At 39.7% G+C, this 25,859-nt stretch overlaps 1 protein-coding gene across 4 annotated transcripts; it reads right to left on the reverse strand.

Moving 5' to 3' along the window:
* Positions 1–687: 687 nt before the first annotated feature.
* grb14 (growth factor receptor-bound protein 14) lies at positions 688–25,764 on the reverse strand. 4 transcript variants are annotated; one of them, XM_083996489.1, is made up of 15 exons: positions 25,717–25,764; positions 21,457–21,671; positions 20,179–20,308; positions 8,941–9,097; positions 7,092–7,213; positions 6,920–6,994; positions 6,636–6,773; positions 5,532–5,642; positions 5,328–5,423; positions 4,909–4,971; positions 3,512–3,628; positions 3,035–3,104; positions 2,854–2,941; positions 2,281–2,374; positions 688–2,059 (listed from the first exon to the last, which is right to left on the reverse strand). In XM_083996489.1, the coding sequence occupies exons 2-15, from the start codon at positions 21,642–21,644 to the stop codon at positions 1,913–1,915; spliced, it is 1,596 nt and encodes a 531-aa protein (XP_083852615.1). In that variant the 5' UTR covers positions 21,645–21,671; positions 25,717–25,764; the 3' UTR covers positions 688–1,912. The 4 variants fall into 4 exon arrangements, with proteins under 4 accessions (XP_083852615.1, XP_083852614.1, XP_083852616.1 ...); XM_083996488.1 differs by lacking the exon at positions 25,717–25,764 and having other exon boundaries at positions 21,457–21,721; XM_083996490.1 differs by lacking the exons at positions 21,457–21,671; positions 25,717–25,764 and adding an exon at positions 20,402–20,502.
* Positions 25,765–25,859: the final 95 nt, after the last annotated feature.

The following is a 25,859-nucleotide window of genomic DNA, read 5'->3' on the forward strand; positions in this document are numbered from 1 at the left end:
ACTGTGTGCTAGATCCCATTAGAAAATCATGACTTATGTATTCACTGCAAAACCGTCCTGAGCAGAGAAGCACCCCACTGTGTGCTGATGAGAAGGCTTCATTTAGCTGTTATATTTCATATGTGTCATTGTATTTATATGATAACTATGTATGTCCTACTTACTATCCAAAGACTACAATGTAAACTGTTTTATATTTTAAATAAAGACAGTGTTTATTAGCCTAGTGATGAATAGGCTTATTCTGTAGCCGATCTTATTTAGGTTGTAGAGTTAAGAGTTTTGTGCTTCTCCTTTCTGAGCCATGGTAACTACGATTAACACACTGCTAATTTTAAACATCAATGAAACCAACTGTAATGTGGGTTAAAATAGATGGTTATTATCTGATCATTATTCTATGGTTCAGAAAAAACTAAATGTGACAATGAACCACACAAAAGCATACGTTACAAACAGGCTGTGTTTATATATGTATGTGTGTGTGTGTGTGTGTGTGTGTGTGTGTGTGTGTGTGTGTGTGTGTGTGTGTGTGTGTATATATATATACACACACACACACACAGTATAACACACACACACATACAGTACACACACAAACTATGCAGTCCATGACATTCATTGTTCAATGCACTGTTGTCCAGCTGCAAAATAAATGAAACAACAAACACCAGATGGTCATTTCAGTCGTGTCAGTGATTTAAAACACCTTGTTCTGAAAAGCTGATGCATTTGTTGGCCTTTCAAAAACAAAACAATATCTGACACTGTTTGTCCACAGCAGTGGTAATGACAACAAAATACAACCAACCCAGGCTTTGCATAATGGTGTACCTGAATCTTTGGAAAAATATAAAAGCTGAATTTCAATATACAATGAATTCAGATATGATCAAAATCAGTCATACAGTATTTCTGATATCCATCTTAATGGCTTATTTCTAAAATTGGTGAAATATTTCACTGCCTGTACTCTAGAGCAAGCTCAGAATTGATTTCATCTAATAAAAAAACTTCATTTAATCACATACATTTTAAAAGTAATGTACAGTGCAGGCTAGTGAAGCTGAGTGCCACCTCTCCACGTGTACATTACGTCTCTTGTTCTCTCTACAGCAGTCTCAGCCCAGCGCACAGAGCATGCACAGTGACACTTCCTGAGAGGTCATTTTTATCTCTCATGTAGAAAACAACAATCAATTTCTTTAAAAAAACAAACAAACAAACAACCTGAATACTTAGAGAGATGTAATGACAATGAAAAGTACGATAGCTTAATTTTACTCAGATTTTACAGGGACAGAGGTGTTTTGTACTACAACTTGACATAGTAGCAAAAAAACAACTATGCCCTTGTTGGGACTGAATCATCATTACCTTTGACAGACCAGAACTATACTGTACGTACTGCAGCAGATGCTCTTTTGAAATGTTGTCAGTGAAAAATCAAATTCCAGTTACTGTATGTCACTTACCAAGAACCTCTATTTTCTTTCATGGCGTCATTATGTTGTTAAAACCACGATCTGTTTGCAGTACACATTCAGCTTTACAATATACAGGTCAAGAAGCCGTGTCTGAGCTCTGCACAACGGATTTACGGCCACATATGTGCACACTAAAGGGCTGAGTATTTACCTGATAAAACTGCACATCATCTTTAACGCCCATAGTCAGTTCTTATACGGTCTATTGTTGAATTCAGATTTTTCTGAAAAAAACAAAAAAAAACAAGACAGACCATGTGGTACAAATGTGGACTCTAGATGAAGATAACAGTGGTTTTAGTTAGCATGACTGTTCTGTCAGGTGCATGTCTTCTTCAAGGCACAAGAACACTGGGAGTGTTTGTCCAGAAAGGCCCTGGAGTTAAGGTGCATGTGGGCCCTCGGGGGTCTGCTGCTTCCCCTGCTCACAAGGTGATCCGGGCACAGTGGTGCTTGAGCCTGCAGGGCAGCACCCCACGGTTTAGCTGGTAGAACTCCACCAACTGGATCAAGTCAGTGAATTGTGTGTGGCCATCATCCAGACTGAAGAGCAACTCGCCCTCATTTTCCACCTACACATGCATCCACACACAAGGGAATCACACACAAGAGATAAGCGACTTGTTGGAAATGAGGTTACAATTTGGAGTTGTTGTTTTTTTGAAAGGTTAATGAAAGCTGTATAACATATATATATATATAATTATATACTATGTGTATATATATATATATATATATATATATATATATATATATATATATATATATATATATAAAAATGGATTGTACTCACAGGTAAGATCTGAAAGTGTTTGACTTTCTGGGTGTGGCACAGTGACAGTACAAATGTCTTCGGGTTGCTTTGGCTGTCCCTCAGAAGAAATACCCTGAAAGCAAAAAGAAAACCTCACTTGTCTGACTTTCTGAAATACAGGGAATAATATTACTAAAATGTGAAAGAAATTAGAACTTTTAACACAATAGTTTGACATTGTCTTAAAATTCAATGTATTTAAAATCACTCAAGAACTTTTCTTCAGCTGCCTCCTTTTTGCTTATTGGAGATTTACTCACAGTTCATTGACAAACCTAAACATGTAAAGATATGTAGAGAGGCTTTCATAACTACTACACAGCTGTACTACTGTCAGCTGAAAATGCATTTGTTAAATACACGTGATTCTGCAAACAATTCAAATGTTACTCACATTACATGTATTTAACAGGCAAAGGAACATTTAAAACAGCACTGCCTTGCTTTAAAATATAGATATAGACTCTAATCTCCATTGTGTTACAAGGAACATATACTAAATGCTGCCAACACTTAAAAACCATGCAGTGATGTGTATAGAGTAGCGCTTACCCATCAATAAGACCCTGTTGAGTGATTAGACGCTGAGCCTCATCCCGAGACAGTTTGCTGTGGAACCATGGCTGAGCCAAGTGAAGAGCTGGTGTGTACATAGAGAGGATATGTTACTAATTATTCATTTCGATTGTGTATGTTTCAGGAAATCAGAATAATCAAAATGTGTCCCACGCACCTATGTTTGACACTGAACTCTGTGATGTGGAGGGGCTCCCGTGACTGCTCAGACGGTGGCAGCTTTTCCTCTGAGGCAGAAATGAGTTACAGCCGCAACATTAGTCAAATTCATTTTAGAACATAGCTAATTTATTCTGTCTGTCCTCTCTTCTTATTCTCGTTCAATTATGAGGTGCTTACAGCTGTTGACCTTACAAGCTTCATTCTGTTGTGGCAAACAGCTGCGTGTACCAATATAACAAGTCGTTCAAAAACATGAGGTAAATTCTTAATGACAATAAGGTTGTATATTGTAAGCATGTATGATAACTCTAAAGAATTAGATCCTAGATTCCCTCCAACTTTTAAGTATCACCTACACAGCAAAATAAAGCATTATTACTTACCAACCTCCGGTTTACCCCTCTTTTCTAGTTATTATGAATCTTGTAATACTTTTGATTCAGAGGAACATGAAGTTTGTTTAATAACTTACCCTCCATGACAGGCCTTCCTCTACAGCCACAGACAGTGCCTCCGACGGGTTCTCAATCACCCGGCTCCTTTGGCCAGAAAAGTCCATGGCCACCAGTGAGTTCTCTGAGATGCTTCTCTAAAACACACAGTTATCATGATTTTGATTTATGTAAAAGCTTATACTGTACATGTTTAATAAATTTAAATTTAAATTTAATGTCTTTGCTGTATTTTCTCATGGAAAAGACAGAGCAACTTCTTAATATTATTTCCTTTGTATTCTGTGAAGAGGAAGTGGTCCGACTTTTTCTGTCGTGTGGTATTGTATTGCCATCTAGTGTCTGAGCAACATGACTCCATCCTCCATCACTTCTAGATGATTCCAGACTGAAAACCCCATTGAAAAAGGATTAGCGTGGCTTTGAGAAGAATGACACATGGGCACATATTAGTCCTTTAAGCTGCCATCTAGTGAGTGGCTTGAAATAACTGAGCACACTGAAGAAAAATCTTTTTTTATCAGGATTAACAAAAAGCTTTTAAATGACAGCATTTGTTCCTCTGCCACCAGCTAAGCTTGAAATTTGAACAAGTGGTTGAAACAAAGTGAGCAGTGTTTACTTTGAGGATAGAGGCATTCCAGATCCTCTTATCTACTCTGCTCCAATTCCAATGTAAAGATACCTATCGCCACTTATCAAAGTCTTACCAATGCTAACACTTTGTAAAACATGGCTTTCATTTTCTTTTGACTGTGAACAAATGAAGCTGTGGGTAGCATGTACAGCTCCATCTGTCATGTACACTACAGGATATATCTCCCTTTGGCAGATTCATGAACTCCTCTATCTTTCCAGCAAATCCTCTTGGCTGTGAGGCTGCTGGTCACATATGACCCTCTGACAACAGAGAAGAGGTGATGAGTTGTTAAATCTGAGAGCAGCTGATCACTGCGTATTTTTAGAAAGCAGAGGGTTCATGAACATGTCCAAAAGCCATAAATAGATTTGTGTTCACTGCCACAAAAATACTCCCAGTAGAGTCTGAAGCTATTATGGGACAAGAAACCTACATTAACACACTGAAGGTGCCTCATTTGTCCTATGTAATTATAGGCTATTACTACACGCCTATGTGTTGGCATGTGTGAGCTCCAACAGTATTTTAATACATGAAAATTACTTCCAATTCATTTTTGGTGGCCTGAAGGTGGTAGAACTAGTTAGCTATTCACTAATATCAGTATGCCAGTATAGTGTTGCTTGGTATATAATATAGAGTGGATTTATCACAGCTTTTTGGCTGAAAGAAAGGTAAATGTTGTAGCTAGAAATGAGGTGGATGACTGCAGAAAAAAAAATCAGATTAAAGCAGGTTTAGAACAGTGAAATATCCGGAGCTTCAACTTCAGCTTACCATAGGAGAGGCTTTTTGTTTCTGGTGTGGCTGAATGAAGTTTTGGTACAGTTGCATCCCGTACTGAAACAGAAAAAATGTTCAAATTAATTTTAAATATGAACCTCTTCATTGTTAAACTGTAAAATACTGTAAATTTGTAGCATGGTGATGAAAATGGATGGACACAAATACTATTACTGATTATGCTTTACTGTATGTTATTTATAGAGAAGCAGGAGAGTGACTTATGCTTTAAACTGTATCCAACAGACATCCAGACAATGAACACATGCTGCTTCTATCAAGAGAGGGAGTGCTAATCCAGCATCACTCAATAGTTTCCCTTGACCTCCTCCCAAAGCTAAATCTGATTCTAGCATTGACTCAGCATTCCCCCTCTTAGACACAGACCCGCAGTTTAAGATCAGCAAGCCAACCTTTAACAAGCGCATGGCTGTGATCCAGCAGGTCCTGGTGGGCTCATCATCCGCACAAAGCAGCTTCAAGTCCCGGGCTGACCCGCACTTTGTGGACTGGAGAGAGAAGTTACATTAAAACAAAAAGAGTTCAACATGCTGGAAATCAATACTCTGCTTCTGCTCATTTTGTACAGTATTGACAGGTCTAGAGAGTGATGGTACCTTGACACAGAAGCCATAATCTGTTGGCGCTCCATGGAGTTTTTTGGCTGACAAAACGGTGTAGACCTCACTATCGCTAAAGTCGGCAATGAACTGGAGATGTCTTGGTTCCTGGAAAAGTAAGTAACATCCTAATAAAACTAATGTACAGTAGGTCGTGCAATATGAACCTCCATGCAGCATCAAATAAACAACTCTAACTATAAACTATAACTAAAAAAACAGTGGATAAATACCGTAGTGAATTTGAATTAAATCCCACTTACAGTCTAACCTAACCTAATAAAGAAGGCTAGCACACCAAAATTTAAACAATACATATTTATCTAAAAATCTGTTAAAAAGTGCTATCAGTATTTCAGGGTGTATTTCAGGGTGTGGTTAACCTATTAATGTAGTAACAGAGATAAGAGATTAATTTAGAAATATTGTTGGGGGCTGTGTTGAGACAGTATCAACAGTTGCACTGTGCCAGAGATAAAAAAGAAAAAAGAAAAAAGACACAAGGGCTGCCATTGTTCTGCCTTCATGTGACACACCGTTCCCACTTCCTTATTTAAAGTAATGCCATGCAGAGCCGTTAGTGTCTGTGCTGACTGACTAGCAACGTGTCTGACCAAGACCACAGATGAATGGTAAACCTGCTAGAGTAAAGAGTGGGCACCATACCAAAGCCTCCCTGTGCTGGACAACAAAAGGTCTACTGTTGTAGGAAATGAAAGCAGTTGAGAAGTGGTTGTGTTGGCATAGCTGATGCCTAGGTATAAGGTTCACTTGTCAGCAGCACTGAGAGCATCGTTTCTGCCTGAGTGCTGTGCCAGCTGACCTAAGGAAAATCAAGCTCAACCAGTTCCACTGGCCTGTCACATCATGAGTGAGATACAGTATATATACAGGAAAATAACTGGTGAACACAAAGTGTGAAAACAGAGGACTACAGTGAGTGTCCATACATTGTGTCTTTTCCAACTGCAGCCATGCATTTTATGTCCTGTCTGCATTATGAACAATACTACACATGACATACCAATACACAGCAATTACATAACCAAATATGACTGCACATAAACATTTTCATTAACTGTATGTGGATTTTGCACTGACCTTGGAGGTTCCCTTATTGGAAAAATAAAGCCCCGACCTCCGCAGGACAAAATAAAACTTCTTCCAAGACTTCCTGCTTTGTTCTTTGGCATGGAGGTGTCCATGTATTTCTGGACAAGTACTGGAGTTGAGAAAGGTCTGTGTTGGATAGAGAAATATTTGTCAGTAGGTGAGTGTGTGCAGTAGATTCTCAAGGTAGCACAACACATACAGACAGAGGCTGAAAAACTCATAATTCGCACTTGAGGGCAGTGAGTTCAATGTAAACAGAAAGAACCTGATACCTGTATAATCTGAGAGGGATCCACCATCCCATTGGTTTCACTGGATATGGAGACCATGTGATCTGGGAAAAAGTCCTATCAGCGAGAAAGCAACATCAGTACAATACATTCTGACCTCCACATGTGATGGGAATATCAGTGGGTTAGTTCAATAGTTCAAGTATAATCTCACAAGAGGTTTTCTGAAGAATTCATATTTTGCGTAATTCTTCCTAAAATAGAGCCGGCTGTCGGTGTCCATCCCCCAGCTTGATAGCACCTCCATGACGGACTCATGGTCTTCAATGGTTCTCTCTGATGAGACAAAAAAGAAAGAAAACTGTTAAACCTAACTTTCACTGCTATGTCAATAAAAAACACAATTAGAAGCGGCTACGATGTCAAACCAGAGTTAAAGATATGACTCTAAACATTGTTAAGATCACAGAGTAATTATGTCTGCAGTTATATTGCTTAACTTCCAGACAGGGAGTTTGATTATTAACCTTGTATCAATGAGTAACCTCTGGATGAAAGTGTGGCTTTCAAGTCAGGAAATACAACATAAACATTAATTATTTCCTAGAACTGATTTTTTTGTTTTGACTGTTATGTGAAGCAGTGTTGTACAATGAACTATGACATGCAATGCAATAGGCAATGCAATATACCAGTGGCTATTCATGACTTACGTGACTAATAAAATATATCAGAAAAATTACATATGACCTGCTTCATGAATTCTTAATTTAATAAATACAGATTTATAGATGTGACCTTTACACATGAAAAAAGGAAACAACATTGCACAGGCTAAATACCATAAAGGCCTTGAGATATTGTATCAGTGGGTTCTTCATGGTTACATTAGCTCAGTGGAATTGTGTCAACCCTAAAATAAGAATGTAGTCCTTTAACCAAAGCAAATACATCTAGATACATAGTTTCTGTGGATAGCAATGATATGATTAAGAAAATAAACATTTGATGAGAAGAACAGAACAGATGGATGAATTATGTAATGTGTGCAACAGTGTGAAAATGCAGCTGAAAAAGCCTTCATGCAATCACACCATTCTCTCAGCGTCAGTGTTAATATGCCGTGTGTTTTACACTGTTGGCTTACTAAAAACACTATATTATGGCATTCATACACCACTACTGAATGCAAATAGAGGTGAAGTCCCTTTAATTTACAAACACTGACATCACAGTATATGTTACATAACTGTTTATAGCTAAAAGCAAATTGGCAGCAGTGGGTAATTTACAGCTTACAGCGACCTGGTGCATCCAACAACAAACCATGCAGACAATATCAGAAGGGCTGAAAATGATACAGTGGGAGAAACTGAATACATTTCACTGTAGACTGATGTCTTCATACATGCCCTGCACCAGCTCTCTACTGATGCAACTCCACTAAAGGATGAGATACAATATTCTACTAAGGAAGATCTATAATTAAGGTCTAACTGTGCTAACATCAGCTCCTCTCACATTTTACCTTAGAGTATGTGGTTTAGGATTCAACAAGAACACTCACAGACAGTGCTTTGGTCCACTACAGTTTGCTAATCCCACTACCTACAGCCACTCCTCCAATCAAATCAAGCAAACCTCACCCACAGGACTAACAACACTACCATCACATGATAAATGCAAGCACATACTGTAAATATGTCACAGAGGTGCCGATTTCATGTATATTTAGACTAACAACCTACAACCAGAAAAGGCTCTGAATATTATTGTTTACATATTGAGAGAGCAATTTGGTTTACAAACTGGAATATAAGCAATGAAAACTTCACCTTTTGCTCACTGTTCATTAACACACACTGATGCAACATTGTAACAATAAGTTTTACTTTCTGCTATAAGGTACAGCACAGGGAATGATGAAGCTCTGAGCCTCTGGCTGCAGGGTGCGGTGGAACCTATTGCTTAAACACAACTTGAACATTTTAATATTTGTTTAGGGTAATGCCCATGTATGGGACTGAGATTTGTTATATTCTCCCAAAAAGGCTGAATCTTACCTATCCCCAGATGGGAGAGGTGTTCAAAAAGAGTCCAGCTGTGGTCATCAATGCAGTGGTTCTTCAAGACGAACAGCTGGCATATGTCCCGGGCAGTGATGTCACTGGGAACCTCTACTGCTCTGCTGGTGTTATCTTCATTATAAACTTTGATTACCTGCAAAAGAAGCATCAAATTAAGACAATTCACCAGGCTGGGATACTTCTCACCTTCAAGGAGTAAAAGCAGCCTGTTGTTTCTGGCCCTTAAGAAATCCAACGACCAGTATTAAAAGTAAAACACATCAGAAACTTTCATCAGTTTGACCAACATACAGCAGTTGGATTGGCCCCGTTTTCCATTACAGCAACAACATACTCAGAAAATAGAATTAAAACACATGAATCCATCTCGAGGTATAACTTACCCCCCCTCTGTTTGGAGCCAAGCATGGTTCTGAGGTTGGGCAAGCTCTGTAGCCTATACATGGCTGAGTACACAGCATTGTAAAAGGAAAGCTTTTGTAAGAAACATAAAAACACGCATCAGACGGCAGAGCAAGTGTCAGCTGGGAAGCAACGAGTCTCTCCCTCCCTCTCCCTCGCTCTCTCTTCCTCTCTTGCTCTCTGTGCTGCAGTGGAGCTGAAAAGAGGCAATTAGACAAAGCTGCCTCTTAGCGCAACGCTTTTCTGACTTCACATATCTATGTTGCTGGGACTCAAAACCAAATCACCAGCTACCTTTCCTCACCACACAGAGTCAAGAAGCCAGAGATCAATCTTCTCATTCACTAGTGGGTGGAGAGAAAGGGAGAGAGGGAGGGAGCGAGGGAGAGAGAGAGGGAGAGAGAGAGAGAGAGAGAGAGAGAGAGAGGGTCAGAAGAAGTCACAAGGCTCCAACCCCCTCTCTATTCACATTCACACACCCATGGCAAGCAGCAGTGCTCCCTGCATAACCAAGGGAGCAATTATAAAGGTGCTAGTTAAATGTAATGCTAGTTGGGTCAACTCAGCCTAAAGTTGACTGGGGTGTGTACGAAGAGTGGGGGGTGGGGGGTGGGGTTAAACTGAGCAGGATGAGCCTGACTCCTTTTGTGGAGATAATGGGAGGTCAGAGCTCTCAAGCGGGGCTGAGGTTTGAGCCCTCAAGGAGCCATCAGTAAGCGATGACATCACCTCTTTGTGTAAACCATTTAGTGTTTAATCAGCCCAGATGGAGCCTTACAAGACAAATATCTTTGTTAGTCCATGTCTAACAAAGACAAAGGCCTGTGTTTAAATAGATTACTGAAGATGCTAGAATGTAACATTATACTGTATGTGTATATCTAACAGAGAATCGTAACGCTGCAGACGACAACAGCTGTAGTCAAGGATTCATATTCATTTACAGCAAATTTGAATTTTAAAAAGTTGTATTTGCAGCACTGCTGGTCATCACTGCATCTGTCCTTCAGTTGCCGTAGGAAGTGGCTCACTGAGAATTGGCCAAATCAAATCATTCAGGCATCACATTTCACCAGGAACAGCCTGGGTAGGGTTTGTCAGAGGTTGACGAAACATTTTTTTTAGTGCATTAGCATTGCAGATATACTTCATGTTTGCATTACTTAGCACAGACCCAATGAAAATATGGAGGTTTGTTTCATACAAAGTTACAATTAGACTTGGAGCAGACACATTGTCAGCAGCCACTGATTCAGAAGATCAAATTTGATCTGAACTATGACATTAATCTAATCAAATACTCAGGCAATAATATGTGACCTCTACTGCTTTACAGGGAGGCCTACTGTTACATTAATTGTTTTCCATTTTGTAAAGACTTATGCAAACTAAAGTTGGTCCACTAATGTAGTCCACACTAAGACATCTCAGCAGATTAGATGGATGGCAATGACATTAAGAACAGATGGTCTCCAGAGGATGGATCCTCTAGTCTAAATAATTTAATTTCTAACTAAATATCATCAAAGTGAATGACATTATAATCAGCCTCTGCTGTACACTGTGCTTTGTGCTATTCCACCAATATTACAATCCTAACACACTGAACTCTGATAGGGAACACGGTCAGTGTTACACCCTCTATGCATTGAGCATGTGAACATTGTCACCATGAGCATGTTAGCGACCGCTAGATTCCTTGCCTTGTTTTGGAAAAGTGTTTTAGCACCATGTCACATTATAATAAACACCAATTATTTGTCACAAATAAACAGACCGTCTATAATATCAACAGATTGGACAAATAATTATAATTACAGCACTCAATGTAATTACTCTGAATACTTTGAAATTTAACCAAATTATTGTATCATTATTATGCATCATTGTTTCACACAAGGCAATTGAAAATACTGAGTGTACAGCACTGTTAATCATTAATTGTTCCTAATAAATGTCCAGGCGAGGCAGCATGCTGCGTCAACCGCTGGAGTCTTTATCAGTGAACACAGAGCTGCATTCATCAGCAAGTAGCCCTGATCCAAATGTACACATACTTTCACCTGAAAAGCATACATGTCCGCCCACATCATGTCAATCACGTCCACCTGTGGTGTTGCAAAATGCAGAAATAAAGAACATAACCTGCAGATCTACCTTTCTCTGTCGGGATTTGTGTTCTTCAAACAAACTGGCTTCAGGTATAACTATTCATTTCTCAAGTCAATTCTTGGGTGCATGTCAAAAACCTAACACTGCTGTTTTAGTATATCTGACCTATGACAGTAATAAAGTAATGACTGGTACATAAGTCAACATCTGCAGACAGATACTGACAACAATTTTCTCAAAAGTGCATATAAAACGTAAGGATAGTTTCTTTTCTATAGGATATGGTTTGGTCTGAATGAAATGAAATGACCATCTGTAAGTCTAGTCTAAATTCTAGTAGTTTGGCAGATTAATGGCTGATCATCAGTGACACTGTCAACATTCATTTACTTTCACACTTCTCACATGAGACAAAAAAATTAGCCACTTCCAACTCAAAGTCTGTTGCTGTGGTCAAAAACCTTTGATGAACCAACCCAGTACTGTAGGAATATCCTCTTGACTTCTTGGTGTGTGTTGCAGTTGAAGATTTTTTTTGTCATGCTGTGCCCACAAATTGGCAGAAATTTGTGGATTACAGAGTGGTGACGAAAATATTTCCTGAGTTGGACAAACTTTGGAGGTCTTCGGTTAGTTCAGACCTGACAAGAATATATTCATCATTTTCTTCATGCACTGATGTTGCTATGGTTTGTGATCTGTCCCTTGATCTGGTCAAACATTGTCAGTGGGTATTCACCACTGCTGAGTGGGAGTGCCCCAGTAGCCTTGCTGTTTCAGAGATTCTCTGATGCAGTTGGCTGGCCATCCTTTTTAATATTTCAAGTCCGGTTACCTGCCCGTTTTCCTGCTGTCTGTCAAGTCACTGCCTAATACATTCAAGACCTTGACTTGTGCCATTGTTATGAGATAATCAACATTTGCTTCATATGACTGATCATAATGTTTTGAGTCAATGGCGCATACTGGATGTGGTGAGCTGATACTGGCCAATAATGTCAGCCCTCTAGTTCATCAGTCAGGCTCTATCGCTACAGTATGAGACTGCAAGCCACATTCAGCCATCTTTGACGTTATCATTTTGTAGCACTGTACCTCAGAGGCGAGGGTTAAAGCAGTGGGCAGAGCAACAGAACATAATGTGCTATGGGGCTGTCAATGAAAAGGGAAAAAAGAAAATAATAATTACATACAAGGCAAAATAAATCCACATGCATGTTGCAGGACTATATATAGCTTTGTTAAATATAAACTCCTTTATTAGACCTTCTTATCTCAAGGACAGGACAGTGTGAGCCATTTTGCCAATTAGACTACTATGGTTTAACCTTGAACTGCACTCTCACAGCTGCAGCTGTATCATCGCATGGTGGTGAGGAGGTGGCCTCCAGCCTTGTCTGGCTCAGACAACCACTGAGAAATGTTCTCCCAGCTCCTTGCTGTAACACTGGAAAACTCGACAGTCTCAGGTTCATATCAAACTTTCTCTTTAATGGCCAGACCAAGAGAAATTTACAGCTTACAGTAACAGTTTGACAGTCTACTGTTTTACTGGTGTATGCCAGAAAAAACATTTGTTTTACAGAGTAGTCACCCAAGAGGGGCAGCAGACAATTGTTATCCATCCACTGCTGAACGCTACAGTACTTATGGTAAAATGGTTTTTGATAGTAAAATGATAGTGAAGCACTGAGGGAGTGACATACAGGAATTAAATATTATTTGGCTGACTTTTTCCTTAGTTTGCTTTAATTGGATTGGCGCAACTTGCTTTACTCAGGATTGAATGGATACAGTTTTGCACATGGACAAGTCAACTAACACTGCTGTTAGGTATCTCCAACCGATGTACAACACAGCTCCACAGACAACACACTGAAAATAGTCTATTAATATTCTGACTGAACATGTGAATTTTCTTTGTCAGCATTTACATTTCAGCCTATTTCCAGCATTCAGTGGGAGCTGGCTGTTTTCTTAGTTTAATACATCATTTTTCAAATGACATCTTGAATTTGTGTCAAAGATTTATTTGAAAAACGTGCTCTTCGGTGAGCCAGCCGTGTAAAGCAAAGGAAAGTCGGTTTCAACAACTAACAGCACAATTGGCTGTGAACCGAGTTAGTGAGCAGAGTATGAACATATTTACACAGATGAAAATTTTAACCTTTTACACATAGAACGCTGTAACACAACCAGATCCACCAAAATCTGAAAAACAGGTTAAAATCAGAAGAAACTCTCAGATGGAAACCTGTGTTACACTAATAAATAGGAAAAAGCATGTAAGTCAAAGAGGTAGTACAGAGGAAAACCATGTAAGATTCCTACCCGCTTCTGCAGACAAAGTGGTGTGATGGCAGGCAAGGTGACTCTTCTCGCATGGAAATTCATGCTTCTGCCTTAGGTGCACAATTTACCGCATGAAAAATATCCATACATAATAACTGAAACTAAGGCTAATGTTCAAATTTTGGTTCCAATTGTAATAATAAACCAAAAACAATATGATTGTAATTATCTATTTATCCAAAAGAGTTTAAAAAAATAGTAACTCTTATAAGAGGTATGGAAAACTAGTTGCAGCGAGGCCGTCACATTGAAAGTGTGAGAAACTAAATCACGTTGCCTCCCCACAACACAAACTCCTCCTTTGTCCTTGAGAATGTAAAAGCTTCTTCTTTTTCACTTTTTAGAAAGAAGGTTTCAAAAAAGCAAGCTGAAATTGGGGAGAAAAAAAAGGTTTTTCTCATGCTGAACAGAGTGAAAATATACAAGCCAGAGAAAAGAATCAAAGTAACAAATTCTGCCAACTGATAACGTGAAAACCACAGCAAAGGAGCTGGAGATTTCCCAGAAAGTGCCCAGAACATCAGATTGTTTTTACTGACTTAGTGACTGGCCAGACACTACACAGCTATTTTTAGTCCCTGGCATAATACATTTAACTTAACAACTATTCAGAGGCATATTCGTGAATATTTTGCATTGATGCTCAATACACAAATATCATATAATTATTATTATTAGTAGTAGTATGGATAGGTATGTGTTATTTGAAAGTACAAAGGGTAGACATACACAGACTGATGTTTTTCTTTTGGGTTTGTGTTACCTGAAGATTTTGATATGCACTAGTTTTTTGATCCATTGCAGGATGTTTCAATGTGCAAAAAAAGAAAAAGAAATCATGAGAGAAATAGGCATCCAAAATAGGCCTTACTCCCACAGCCACAATTCACAGCCCACATCTGTTTTACTGTAAGACTAGACAAAAGAGGCCTTGTAAATATGAGTGTGCCATCTTTACAGGACACGCCCATTTTAAAGCCTCAGGACCTACCATTTATTAAAAACTTGAGATCAAAGCTTAAATAGTCTCCCTCTATTTCAATATCTAACTATAAACCGGCACTACACAGAGACACACTACAGTTAGTTACAAAAGAAACCAATATCACACACTGTACAGAGATGTCATTTCAATAAAGCTGTTAGTGGGAAACAATCACAGACCACAAGTATCCCAGAGACATAATGCAGCTACTGTATATTGCAAACAAAGCTACTGGAAGAAATTATTACATTGCATTTCAACTTAAGCATGGGTCTATATTTCTTTCATGACATTTTCTAAGACATGTGCAGCACATGTTATTATATTTAATGTCACCGCACTGAATGTGGAGGCTTGGCACCAATCACTGTCCTCTCTTTCAACTCATGAGAACAGACAGGAAAAGAGGAACCTCCCACAACAGGGTTCATGTTTATCTGGAAACACAGCACAGTAACTTGTGAGAACACAGACAAGCAGACGCTGCTAGTTATCACACAGCTAAAATGAATTGGAATTAATGGAGCCAGTATGATAACAGAGTCTCCACAACTCTCATAACAAAGCCCGCTCTAGACACACTTGACCACAGTTTTGCCCACAGTTGATTCAATCAAGACCCCCTTGCAGGCTCTGTCTGAGCAACAACACATCAACAAGAGGTGCAGTGGTGTGAACATGCAGGTACACAATGTTTACCCACCTCTGGGCAGGGGGGGGTTACAGTATTCTTACAACCAGAGACAGATATCAGTTTACATCTTGCAGAGCGAGGACTTATAGTCATTTTTTCCAATCCTATCTCTGGAGAACTTTTGTTCCCTGAATTTAGCCTCACAGGCAGTATCTCTGCCCAGGAGGCTAAAAAAAACCTCAAAGTCTTAAGATCTTACTGAAGCAACTGAAGACTGTTCCTTATCCTCTCTTGCAATTACTTGTGAGCTTTGTAGCAGGTTATAAAGTGAATAATAACAGATAAACGTGCAAAAACAATAACAGCTTCTGCAGATAGTGGTGGAATCATCTGCAAGAGGGTTTTAGATGACAGATCTAATGTTAGTTGACTAAGAGGCCTCAGTATTGCTGATAGTTAATTTAGACCATTGTAAAATAACAGTGGAATTATAGGAGCCTACTCCAAAATTGTACAGTATTTGCCTCCAGTATTTGTAGTCGCTGCTATTTTTTGGCCATTACTTGTGCCCAAAACTTCATATTCTGTCAAAGGGTGGAACAAGGTAGTAGTAACCAGTATCCACCTCACTATGAACTTAAAAACCTTGTCCAAGTTGTTTGGCACAGGTGTAGCAGCTGTGCTTGACAGGCGTCCTGTGCCACTTCACATTAACTTAGCCAGCCTTCAGTGAGAAATGGATTTCCATGCATTCACATAATATTTAGCTCTGTCTGGTTCTGATAAGATCGTACAGGAGGGTTAACACAGCGTATCCGTCTGTGTGTTGTGTGTTTGTGTTTTCAGAGCGAGAGGTAGGTGCTACTTGTGTTTGACACGGTATAATGACAACACATTGACCTATTCACATGGCAGTGCTCTCACAGTTTAATCCTTGGCTGTTGCTGTTTACACAGGACCCGCATCTGCAGCTGTCATTCCACAGACTACAGTTAAGCCATAGAATAATACCACACCTTATATATTTGGTAAACATAGCTGAATTAGCAGTTTGGTAAAAATGGCGATGTTAAGACCAATGTTCATCAGTTCATCAAATTGGTGTTGTTCTAAGTAAAAAAAAAAAAAAAAGTTAAATTAAAAAACCTGCCCAGTCCTGCTTTTCTGAATACTTCCAGCAGTCAATCGTCAACCAAATATTGACTGAAGTTTGTAAAACACAAAATTAATCATCGGCTAAACTGTTTTGTCAGTAAGCAGCTTTCAAACAACTTATCAAGGAGCCAAGAGTACAGATGTATAGATGTATAGATGGTTTCTATGTCTATTAAATGTGACCCGATGACGACGTAGCATCTGCTGTAGAGAGACTTAAACTCAGAGTGAAGAACACGGACATGATGTATGTTGCATCTGAAATAACATCTCTAGAGAGGCAGGCATTTCCTCTGAGTCATATGGCTGAACTGAGCACTCAACACTGTCTGGACACAGACTGTCTGTGTGTTTCTGGTTTCTGGTATGAGTCCAAGCATGACTACCCACAATATTCCTGGAGAGTGGAGGCGGTGCCAGCCACTTGGACTTCCCCAAAAACTATTTATTTTGCCATTGTATTGTGAAGCCACACCAGTTCTTTCATGATGCTGCACTCCAAGCCAGGTTGCACCGATTATCGACGAGATCAACACAAAAATGTCTGCACTGGGAAAAAAAAAACTCACCAACTGGCAGGACAAAAAGCTTTCCCAATCCAACAAATATTTACAGAATCATCATGTCATGCTAGAGTTTGTGTTTCTGTCTGCAGTGATGTGGTGAAGTGGCTGAGCCGAATGTCTGAGAAGCTGAACCCTTGGCGTTGCCAGTGGGCACTTTTCCTGAGGTCAATCTCAAAAGTGCAGGAGGATTTGATTTCACAAAGTAACCTCTGATGTCACAGACAGTTGTATGTCTGAAACAGCTGAAGTAGTGCAGGACACAAACTGATTTATTCACCATGGAAACTGATCCGTCCTGACAGTCTTGTTGCACATATAACAATGTCTTTTTATGTAAAGTTTGGTCAGCGACAGTACGTACTGACTTTACTGCATATGCATTTAGACAAGACTGTGGCGAATCTAAGTGTCTCCTTGACATCATGACCATCATGACTTGTTTTTTTTTTTTATGGAAATGTTCCATGACACTGGAAACACAAGGCTAACAGAGGACTCAGATAAACTAGTCTGTAACGGGTGGAACAACTTTAAGGCCCGTGTAAAAAAAAAAAGGAGAAAAAAAAAGCACGATGTCAGGCAAAGGGTCTCGGATAGACACAGAGAAGCTTGAGATACCACAACGACAGACGTCATCTTTGTGGCTTGCTCATTTAATACTCTAAACATGTCCTGACCAGAAGATTATTATTTTTAGATAACACCGATGGGAAATGTACGACCCCCGAAACGACACATCAGTGGAACCTAATTGCATAATTTTATGTGTTACTGAAATTAAGTCATAATGCTGTAAAACGAGGATTGTCACACAAAAACAACAGTTCAGTCTGATGTTCTCCCTTTGTCTTCCCTATATACTACTGCTGACAAGGCTAAGTAAGAGGCTGTCAGGGCCATGAGTTACAGGCACGGGTTTCATCAGTAAGATCACTTTAAGATTTACTAACAAGGAAGCCACGTTGTTGCTGAGTGAGGTCAACTGGGTGTCATTTTGCTCCCGCACTGAGAAACCTAAGGATTACTCTCTCACTTATCAAAAGAAAATCCCAAATCCGTGCAATTCCCTGACCTGTCTTGCTGGTGAGAGCAAGAGAGAATTGGAAATCAGAGGAACAAATACCAATTTGATCGCATTCTTGCATTAATCACACATACTCTACTGAGTATAAAAAATAAAAAATAAAACAACTCTCTGAATTTCTCATTCTCAACCTGAAAACAACACATGAGCACACATAGGTCTAATACTGCTGATAGCTGTTGGTAAGTGCTGAGCTCTGTTATTTCTAGCTTTCCTATGAGTCATTGCTTTGACCTGCCCCCTGCTGCTACACATTCACTCACAAATACACATACACACAGACCACAAAGATACTGACAAACCTGAAATCAACTACAGTATACATTATAGGGGATCCACATCCAGGAAATATCTAGTGGTTGACAAACCAGACTTATTTAACAGCTCTGGAAAATGTATAGACAAAATCCATTTTGAAAGCCATGCACTTTTGAAGCAGACCCATAATTGTTAGCTTTCCAACATAATGAATGTGCTCTCTTTTTAGAATTTGACAGCGAGTTCTGTATAAACGTACAAATCAACTACAGATCACAGGGACAAGTTAAATATTTTTCTTGCTGTGCATAATAAGTAATTTTCTACTGACCTGTACTCATTGGGTGAAAAAGAGAGGGAAATTAAGCAAACTATTATTCATTACAATTTATGTACCACCTACATTAAGATGACAAGTTTGTTAGATCTTAGGGGCAAGCGACAATAGCTCTATAACATGACAAAAATGCTCTAATTAGTAGATTTATCTTGTTATAATTAGAATATATATTTATTTTATATTCAAGACTAACATTTTCTCTGGAAATTGATAATTTACTAACCCCCTGTTTTCAAACAGCCATTGTCCAATGAATCATACCTTAGCAACCAAAGCTAAGCACAAACGACAGCCCTGTCAAGCTTTGGATTTCTTCACATGTTGAAGCAGTGTGGGTGCGGCTGCACTAAGAGGGACACTCAAGAGCAGTGCCTTTTCAGTAAAATGTCAGCTGGAGACAAACTGTCTTTCAGGGAACTTGTGGAGTTACAGCTGATTCAGTCTGTGAGTGACACTTGTGATTTCAGCTGACAAAGATCAACAGTTGTTGGCAAAGAGAAGCCTTTCGATTTCTGTGTGAAATCAAAGAGCCATTGTTTCCAAAGTACCGTAACTATGAACTTAAAGTAGTGCATCTGGTACTGTTATTGTCAACAGCACACTTGCTGTGCTGGATTAAAAAGCTTGTCAGGCACAGGGACTACTAACTTGTACGGGCAGGGCTGTGACAACAGTCAATTGGAGAGAAATTTATTTTCATTTTTTATTAAATTGCACATAGGCAAATCTGCCAAAATTGGCCCATCATTGAGTTTGGAGTGAAAGCTTTTCCAGCACCAGTAGTTACTTCTCTGCATCCAGTGCATGACAAATCGCACACCCACTGCTAAAACAAACATACAAGAGTTGCTGTTGGGCACTAGGCCAGGTATTTCCTGGGTAAACCATGAAGTTATAATCAAATTTTAAATATAACATCTACAGGCGGTATCACACTTGATACGTTTTACCTATTTATATGTGGTTTAATGGTCACTGTGCTGTGTGTAGGTAAAAATCTGAACTCTCAAGAGTAATAACATTGTGTGTGTTGATGTGCGTGCTGACAACATTTTTATCATCTCCTCACTGCAACTCATTTCCATACTCACATAACTGGTTCAATTTACCATATGCCCTGACTATGCGTTTTATTGAATTCAAATACTGCATGTCCTGCTGTTGTTTTCTGGCACTTGTTTCAATTAGAGTTTGCATGACGTTGCTGCCTGAGGTTGCATATGGAAAAGCTTACGACAGTTAAGCCACTTTTTTTCCCTTTTTTTTTCAAATAATACAACCCTTTGTGTCACAAACACCCTATAGTACTGTAAATGGAGCACTCACCTGAGTTGCGCTACTTTTGGTCCATGGTAATAAACATTCAGAGACGAAGGGGGAGAGAGTTGAAGGAATAAGCTCGGGAAAAGGGTTTGGAACAGGAGAAGAGAAGGATTCCTCTCCCTCTTTATTGCTCCTGAAGAACAAAAAAAATAGAGACAGTGAGAGAAAGAACCAGATGCTGCATAAAATGAGCCAAGCATTATTCAGATTTGATTATAAATTCTACCTGAGATCACAGTTTTCAAAAGTACCAAGCAGCATGTCAGGCTAAATTGACCTGGAAGACTAATGCAACTGTAAGCCTGCTTTCACAACTTGCACATTAGAGAGCAACATATTGCTGGTTCTGCTTCTGTCCTATACACAGGAATGAGGGGTATAAATGAAGTGGGTGACTGACAAACTGACAGGTCCGACAGGAACACAAGGCTGTCTCCGCTTGGATCCCTTGTGTTCTTAACTACCAGACGACACGCCCCGGTCACCAACAGCCTTTTGATAAGATGGCAGATAATGCACATGTGAGCCTCCCCTGACTTCACCGCTATAAGATAAAGCAGTTAACTCACAGACACAGACACAGCCTTGAACTGCTGGCCGGTGTAAAGTAAGACACACTGCAATCAAGAGGTCTGACACTGACAATGTATAGGAATGATTTTTATATTATCATATATATCATCATCTTTTAAAACCACTTAAGGATTCATAATTGCAATTTGTGTGTTAGGCATGAATGATCTGTGTTTTGTTCTTATACTTCTAAAATATATTTAACATATATCACTGTAATCTGCTCACTTTTTAAATCAGAACAAAACATGGATATTCCACTATGTCATGACAAGGTGAGATGGACTGAAATTTCAGCACACTTGCAAATGAGGGGGCCTCCGTTTGTGAGAGGTGCTCTGGCTGACAGTCTTTACTGCTTTGTAGAAACAGCAGTTACTGAGTTACTAATTATCTCCCACATATAACAGGTGCTTGATTTGATTCCAGCTCTTTAACTGCACTGTTGAAATAATACATTACACTTCATTGACAGCTGCATGCGGGTCGAGCCAATTGTGTTTACAGGTACAAAGTCTACACAACAGCATTCAAATAGACCTCTGTGACTCGCTCCTGCAAATACAAAGAGTGTACTATTCTTCTGCAGGGAAGCTGGCTTTGTGAAGAGTGCTACTTTGAGTTTTAGTGCAACTTAATTTTTTTTTTTTGAAATCTTATAAACAGACTAGTGTCCTTTAAAGCAAGTTTAGAAAAATATAGTCATACCTGTTTCCCTTGCAGAGCGTAGTCCTGCTCTTCTGGACATTTGGTGTTAGTAAAGGAGCTCGCAAAGGGATGAGGGTTGGGCTGGGAAAGCCACTCACATTACCCTTGCCACTCTGAAAAATCTCTGCTTTATCTCCGAGGTTTCCAGAAGTGTGTATTCCGTCCAGTGTGTTATTCATATCACTCATGTGGGCCAGCTAAATCCAAGGCATCATCTGGAGCAGAGAGAAGAGACAAGCTGTGGGACTGGAGTGTGTGCAGAGCACAGTTAGAGCAAGCAGGCTGGCGGGGCTCCTCGCTCACAGCTCAGCACTGCACACACACACACACACACACACACAGACACACATACATACACACACAAGTCTCTCTGGCTCATCTGCTGCCCACGAGGGTGGCCCAGTGGGGCAAAACGATCCCTCCTACCCAAACATGATCCACCACAATAAAGATATTTTTAACGCAATGACTCCCAAAACAGTCATCTTTGCTCTGACACAGTAGCATATTAATAATCATCTAATTTGTTCAACCTTATCAAGCCTTTTTTAATGTTGCTGCTTTAATTTCCTTTCCTTTGTTTTCGACGTGGTTGCCTTTTAAAACCTAGAAAGCAGGAATTGCACACAGAAGGCACACTTACACACACCGGGGATGTTTTAAGCTCAGTATTGCGGCGGTCTATAAGACCAACTGTTCTTTTGTCATGGACTTCGCACAGGGATCCCAACTGCACTTTAAACTTAGTAGACTGTAGAAGGCATGTGGTTGTACAGAGTAGCCAGCCCAACAGATTGGTTGTGTTGTGGGCTGTGTCATTCAGTGACAGGCTCCATGTGGGGGATGGTTGGGATGATAACATCTTTCTGAAAGGTAATGTGTAACAGAGTCTGACAGGCTATTGGAGATTGGAGATACAGACTAACAAGCAGCATAGGGCTAAAACAATATCTCACCACATTAACAGAAGACTAAGAGAATTTGAATACTTTAAATGTGACAAGCTGAGGAAGTGGTTAAAATAGACGTTTTTACTCTCAAAAAGGATAAACACAGAGTAATGAAGGTGCAGGACAAGGTTTTTAACTGAGAAATATCTTGCTTAGTTGTAAATCAGACCTGTGTCTCTTTATCTGTCCATTAATGTAACTCCCTGTAGCTTGAGATAGCTTTTTTAACCTCTTATGGAATCAAACTTAAAAATCCTAATGTGAATACAAAAACAAAACAAAGTCACTGAGTTTAAATCTGCCAGAGCTGCTATGGGTTTAGAGGGAAAACCAGCAGAGTTAATATCAGTTTCTTGCGGTCAGTTTTGGTGAGGGGAGAGCGGGGGGTAGACAAATGGTTTAACCGAGGACCCACGGTGGATTGATACAAGGACAAGAAACCCCAGGCAGCATGAGAGAGCCAGAAATAACTCATAGCCTGGAACACATTCTTTTGGTATCAGTCAATGCAAATGCTAATTACATTGGTGTAGGATGAATGCCAAATCTATTTTAGGGAGTTAATAACAGTGTCTCACATTACTCCAAGATACAGTTTTACCTTCATTATTTTGTACTGTAATGAATTTTGGTTTTACAGATTGAATTTATTAAGATATGTTTTATCTAACCTTTAGTTTACTATAAGTGAAAAACAAACCATCAAAATATTAGTTTATATTTTTCTATTCTTAAATGATGCACAGATGATGTTTTGTAAAATAATATTTTGCCATTATATCATATGGAATTCCACCATATAGGAAGCGTGCTGCATTAACCTGACAGGGTTAGTTTTGCTCCCATTGTAAAAATCACATCATGGGCAGAGATTAATTGGTCTAATGAGGCACTGGTAAGGTGCCATTGCCCCACAGCACCATGAGTGCTGCTTGTCATTCATTTGCCTGTTAGTGGTAAAGAAAGCACTTGCACTGGTGGTCAGAAAATATAATGCAGATTGAAACAGTGGAGCTAATAGAAGTAGCATCCGTCCACCATACTGCATTGCTCTGCTCCAGTCACCTCCTCATTTTTGCTACTGCCAACCTGCAGCTGCAGGCCACCCTTCAGAGATAGACAAAAATGGTAGAAACTGAACATTCAGTTTTGTTGTCCTGTTGGCAATGGTGAAAATAACCTGGGTTTTTTGGACATGACCATGCCACTTCAGGTAAAACGTTTAACTGTTTAGAAGTTAGATCTGATGTCTGGCTTTGTTGTGCCGTAATGCTGCATTTCTCTCCACGCAACATGATATCTTGCATGGTCCACTGTCATTATATAACCAGTATCTTTAAAGAAGAAAGTACTACTAAAACAGTATACTGTTGGGACTCATCACCCAGTCTATAGATTAACTATTAGCTTTCAACCTGCTTCACCAGCACACCCCGTGAATGCATGATGCTAACCCTGCCTGTCTATCAAAGTCTACAGTATCCTGTTACCATCTTCTCCCTTTCTGAGGATGTTCTCAGCCCACAATGAAGGACCGGATAATTGAAGAGGTCAACCAATAATGTGCAGATCCCCTCCCCTTGACTTGATGAACCTGACTTGTGATAAAGGTTGAATGGCTGACAAGGACAATCTGAGGTATTCTTAGAGTGTTCTGGTCCGTCTGGACCGCTTCACTAAAACAGAAGTGTCTCAGATCCTCAGTACAAGGAACTACTGTCACAAGGTTGACCTCTGTAAGTCTGGATGAAATGTCTACTTTGTGATAACTGCTCGTGCTATTTGTTGTACCAGTGTTGCTTGCAGGGCCCGGTTTTGTCCAACCACTGCCCAAGATGTTGAGTTTGCCATCATACAAGACACGAAGAACAAATTGCCCCCTCACAGTGTAGAGGCTAGAACTGGAGAGTATTAACTAAATAAATATTTTTAAAATAAATTATTTATCAAAGTCATTATAGGTAGGTCATTTGTCAACAGTTAAGAAGGAAAACAATTTCCTGTTGTGTCTTTAACGCTTCAAGAGATCAGATCAGTCAAGGTAAATCTGTCCAGTTCAACTTGATGCACTCTAGCCATCTACTGAAACTGAAAGGTTACTACATTTGTGTACTGTGTGGGTTGGCTTATAAGGAATGCACAGAGTGAGGCATAGCAGCTGTTGGAAACTACAGGGAGAGGGTTGGTTAACACTCCTGCTCCGGCAGTCTGTACAAAATCCATGTTAGTCCATTCAAAATGTTAGACACTGGGAATCATGCCACTTGGGGAAATTGTGTATTCAAAGTAAGCCTCATTGCTGCTGCTATAGCTGCTATTTTCCCTACTTGAATTCAATGCCTCATTTCATACAATAAAAAAAGAGAGAGGGGGGATAATTATTTGCCGTTTTCCAGCTAGGTGTCTCATTTTGAAATGTTGAAAAGCAATTGTGATAACAGTACCAATTATGTTTGCTCCTGGCTGAGCTTTGAGACATTAGTTTGATGTAAACCTCTTGTTGGCATTGCATCTACTACAAAAATCAAGTAGCCTTATTTGCTTGTCAGTGACAGTCAGAGTCTCTATTCCCTTGTGTCTGTCTTCCTCTCTCCTCAGTGCAGTGAACACACAGTTGTCAGGGAAACAATTTGATCCATGTTCAACTGTAGGCTAATTGGAAACTTATATTATAACCAAATCCATGAATTAGACTCGGTCACAAAACATAATAAAATAAACTGGTGGTGTATTATAACGTGCATGCATAGGCCTGCAACTTGAGTTTAACGTTTAACCATGCACGTAAAACAAATATCAACTGTAACTACATCGACAAGTCGACGGTTATCGTGTGCGAGCATTAAGATTATGCAGTAAAGTGAAAACACATGCTTGGTAATCGGCTGCTATCTCTCGACACGTAAGGTTTGGTCTACTTGTTTCTTTCTTTATTTAAAATGTGTGAGAGAAACTCATTGTTTTCTTTGGACATCAACTTCCTCGCCACCAATATAGCCACTGCCCCCAGTGCCTGCCTGCCTGCCTGCCTGCCTGGGCTACACAGACATGACGACCTTCAGCCTCTGTCGCTACATGTAGCAGCGATTATTCAAAGTCGGCGACCAATTTTCATTTACCGCTGTACTGGATGTGACTTTCATTTCACGACGCAAAACACGAAAGTGCACGTTCAGTAACAACCTCACAGACGAGAATTCACGGTACATTCCTGCTCCATTCTCCTACAGCCCAACCACCACCACGGACCCTGTAACACCTGTGTGAAATGAAAAGACCCACCGTGGCCTATTTGAACAGCTGTTTTTACCTTATGCCTTTTAAAGTGAAGTTTCCAGTCCACAGTCTTCATACCGCTGCTCCACGGGGGAGTAGAGACTCACCGTTCACACGTGCAGCACAGGTGCTCTACTGTAACGTGCTTTACGTCACTGTGAACTGTGATCACGTTTT

This window comes from Trachurus trachurus (assembly GCF_905171665.1).
Source record: "Trachurus trachurus genome assembly, chromosome: 21".
Taxonomy (NCBI): Eukaryota; Metazoa; Chordata; class Actinopteri; order Carangiformes; family Carangidae; genus Trachurus; species Trachurus trachurus.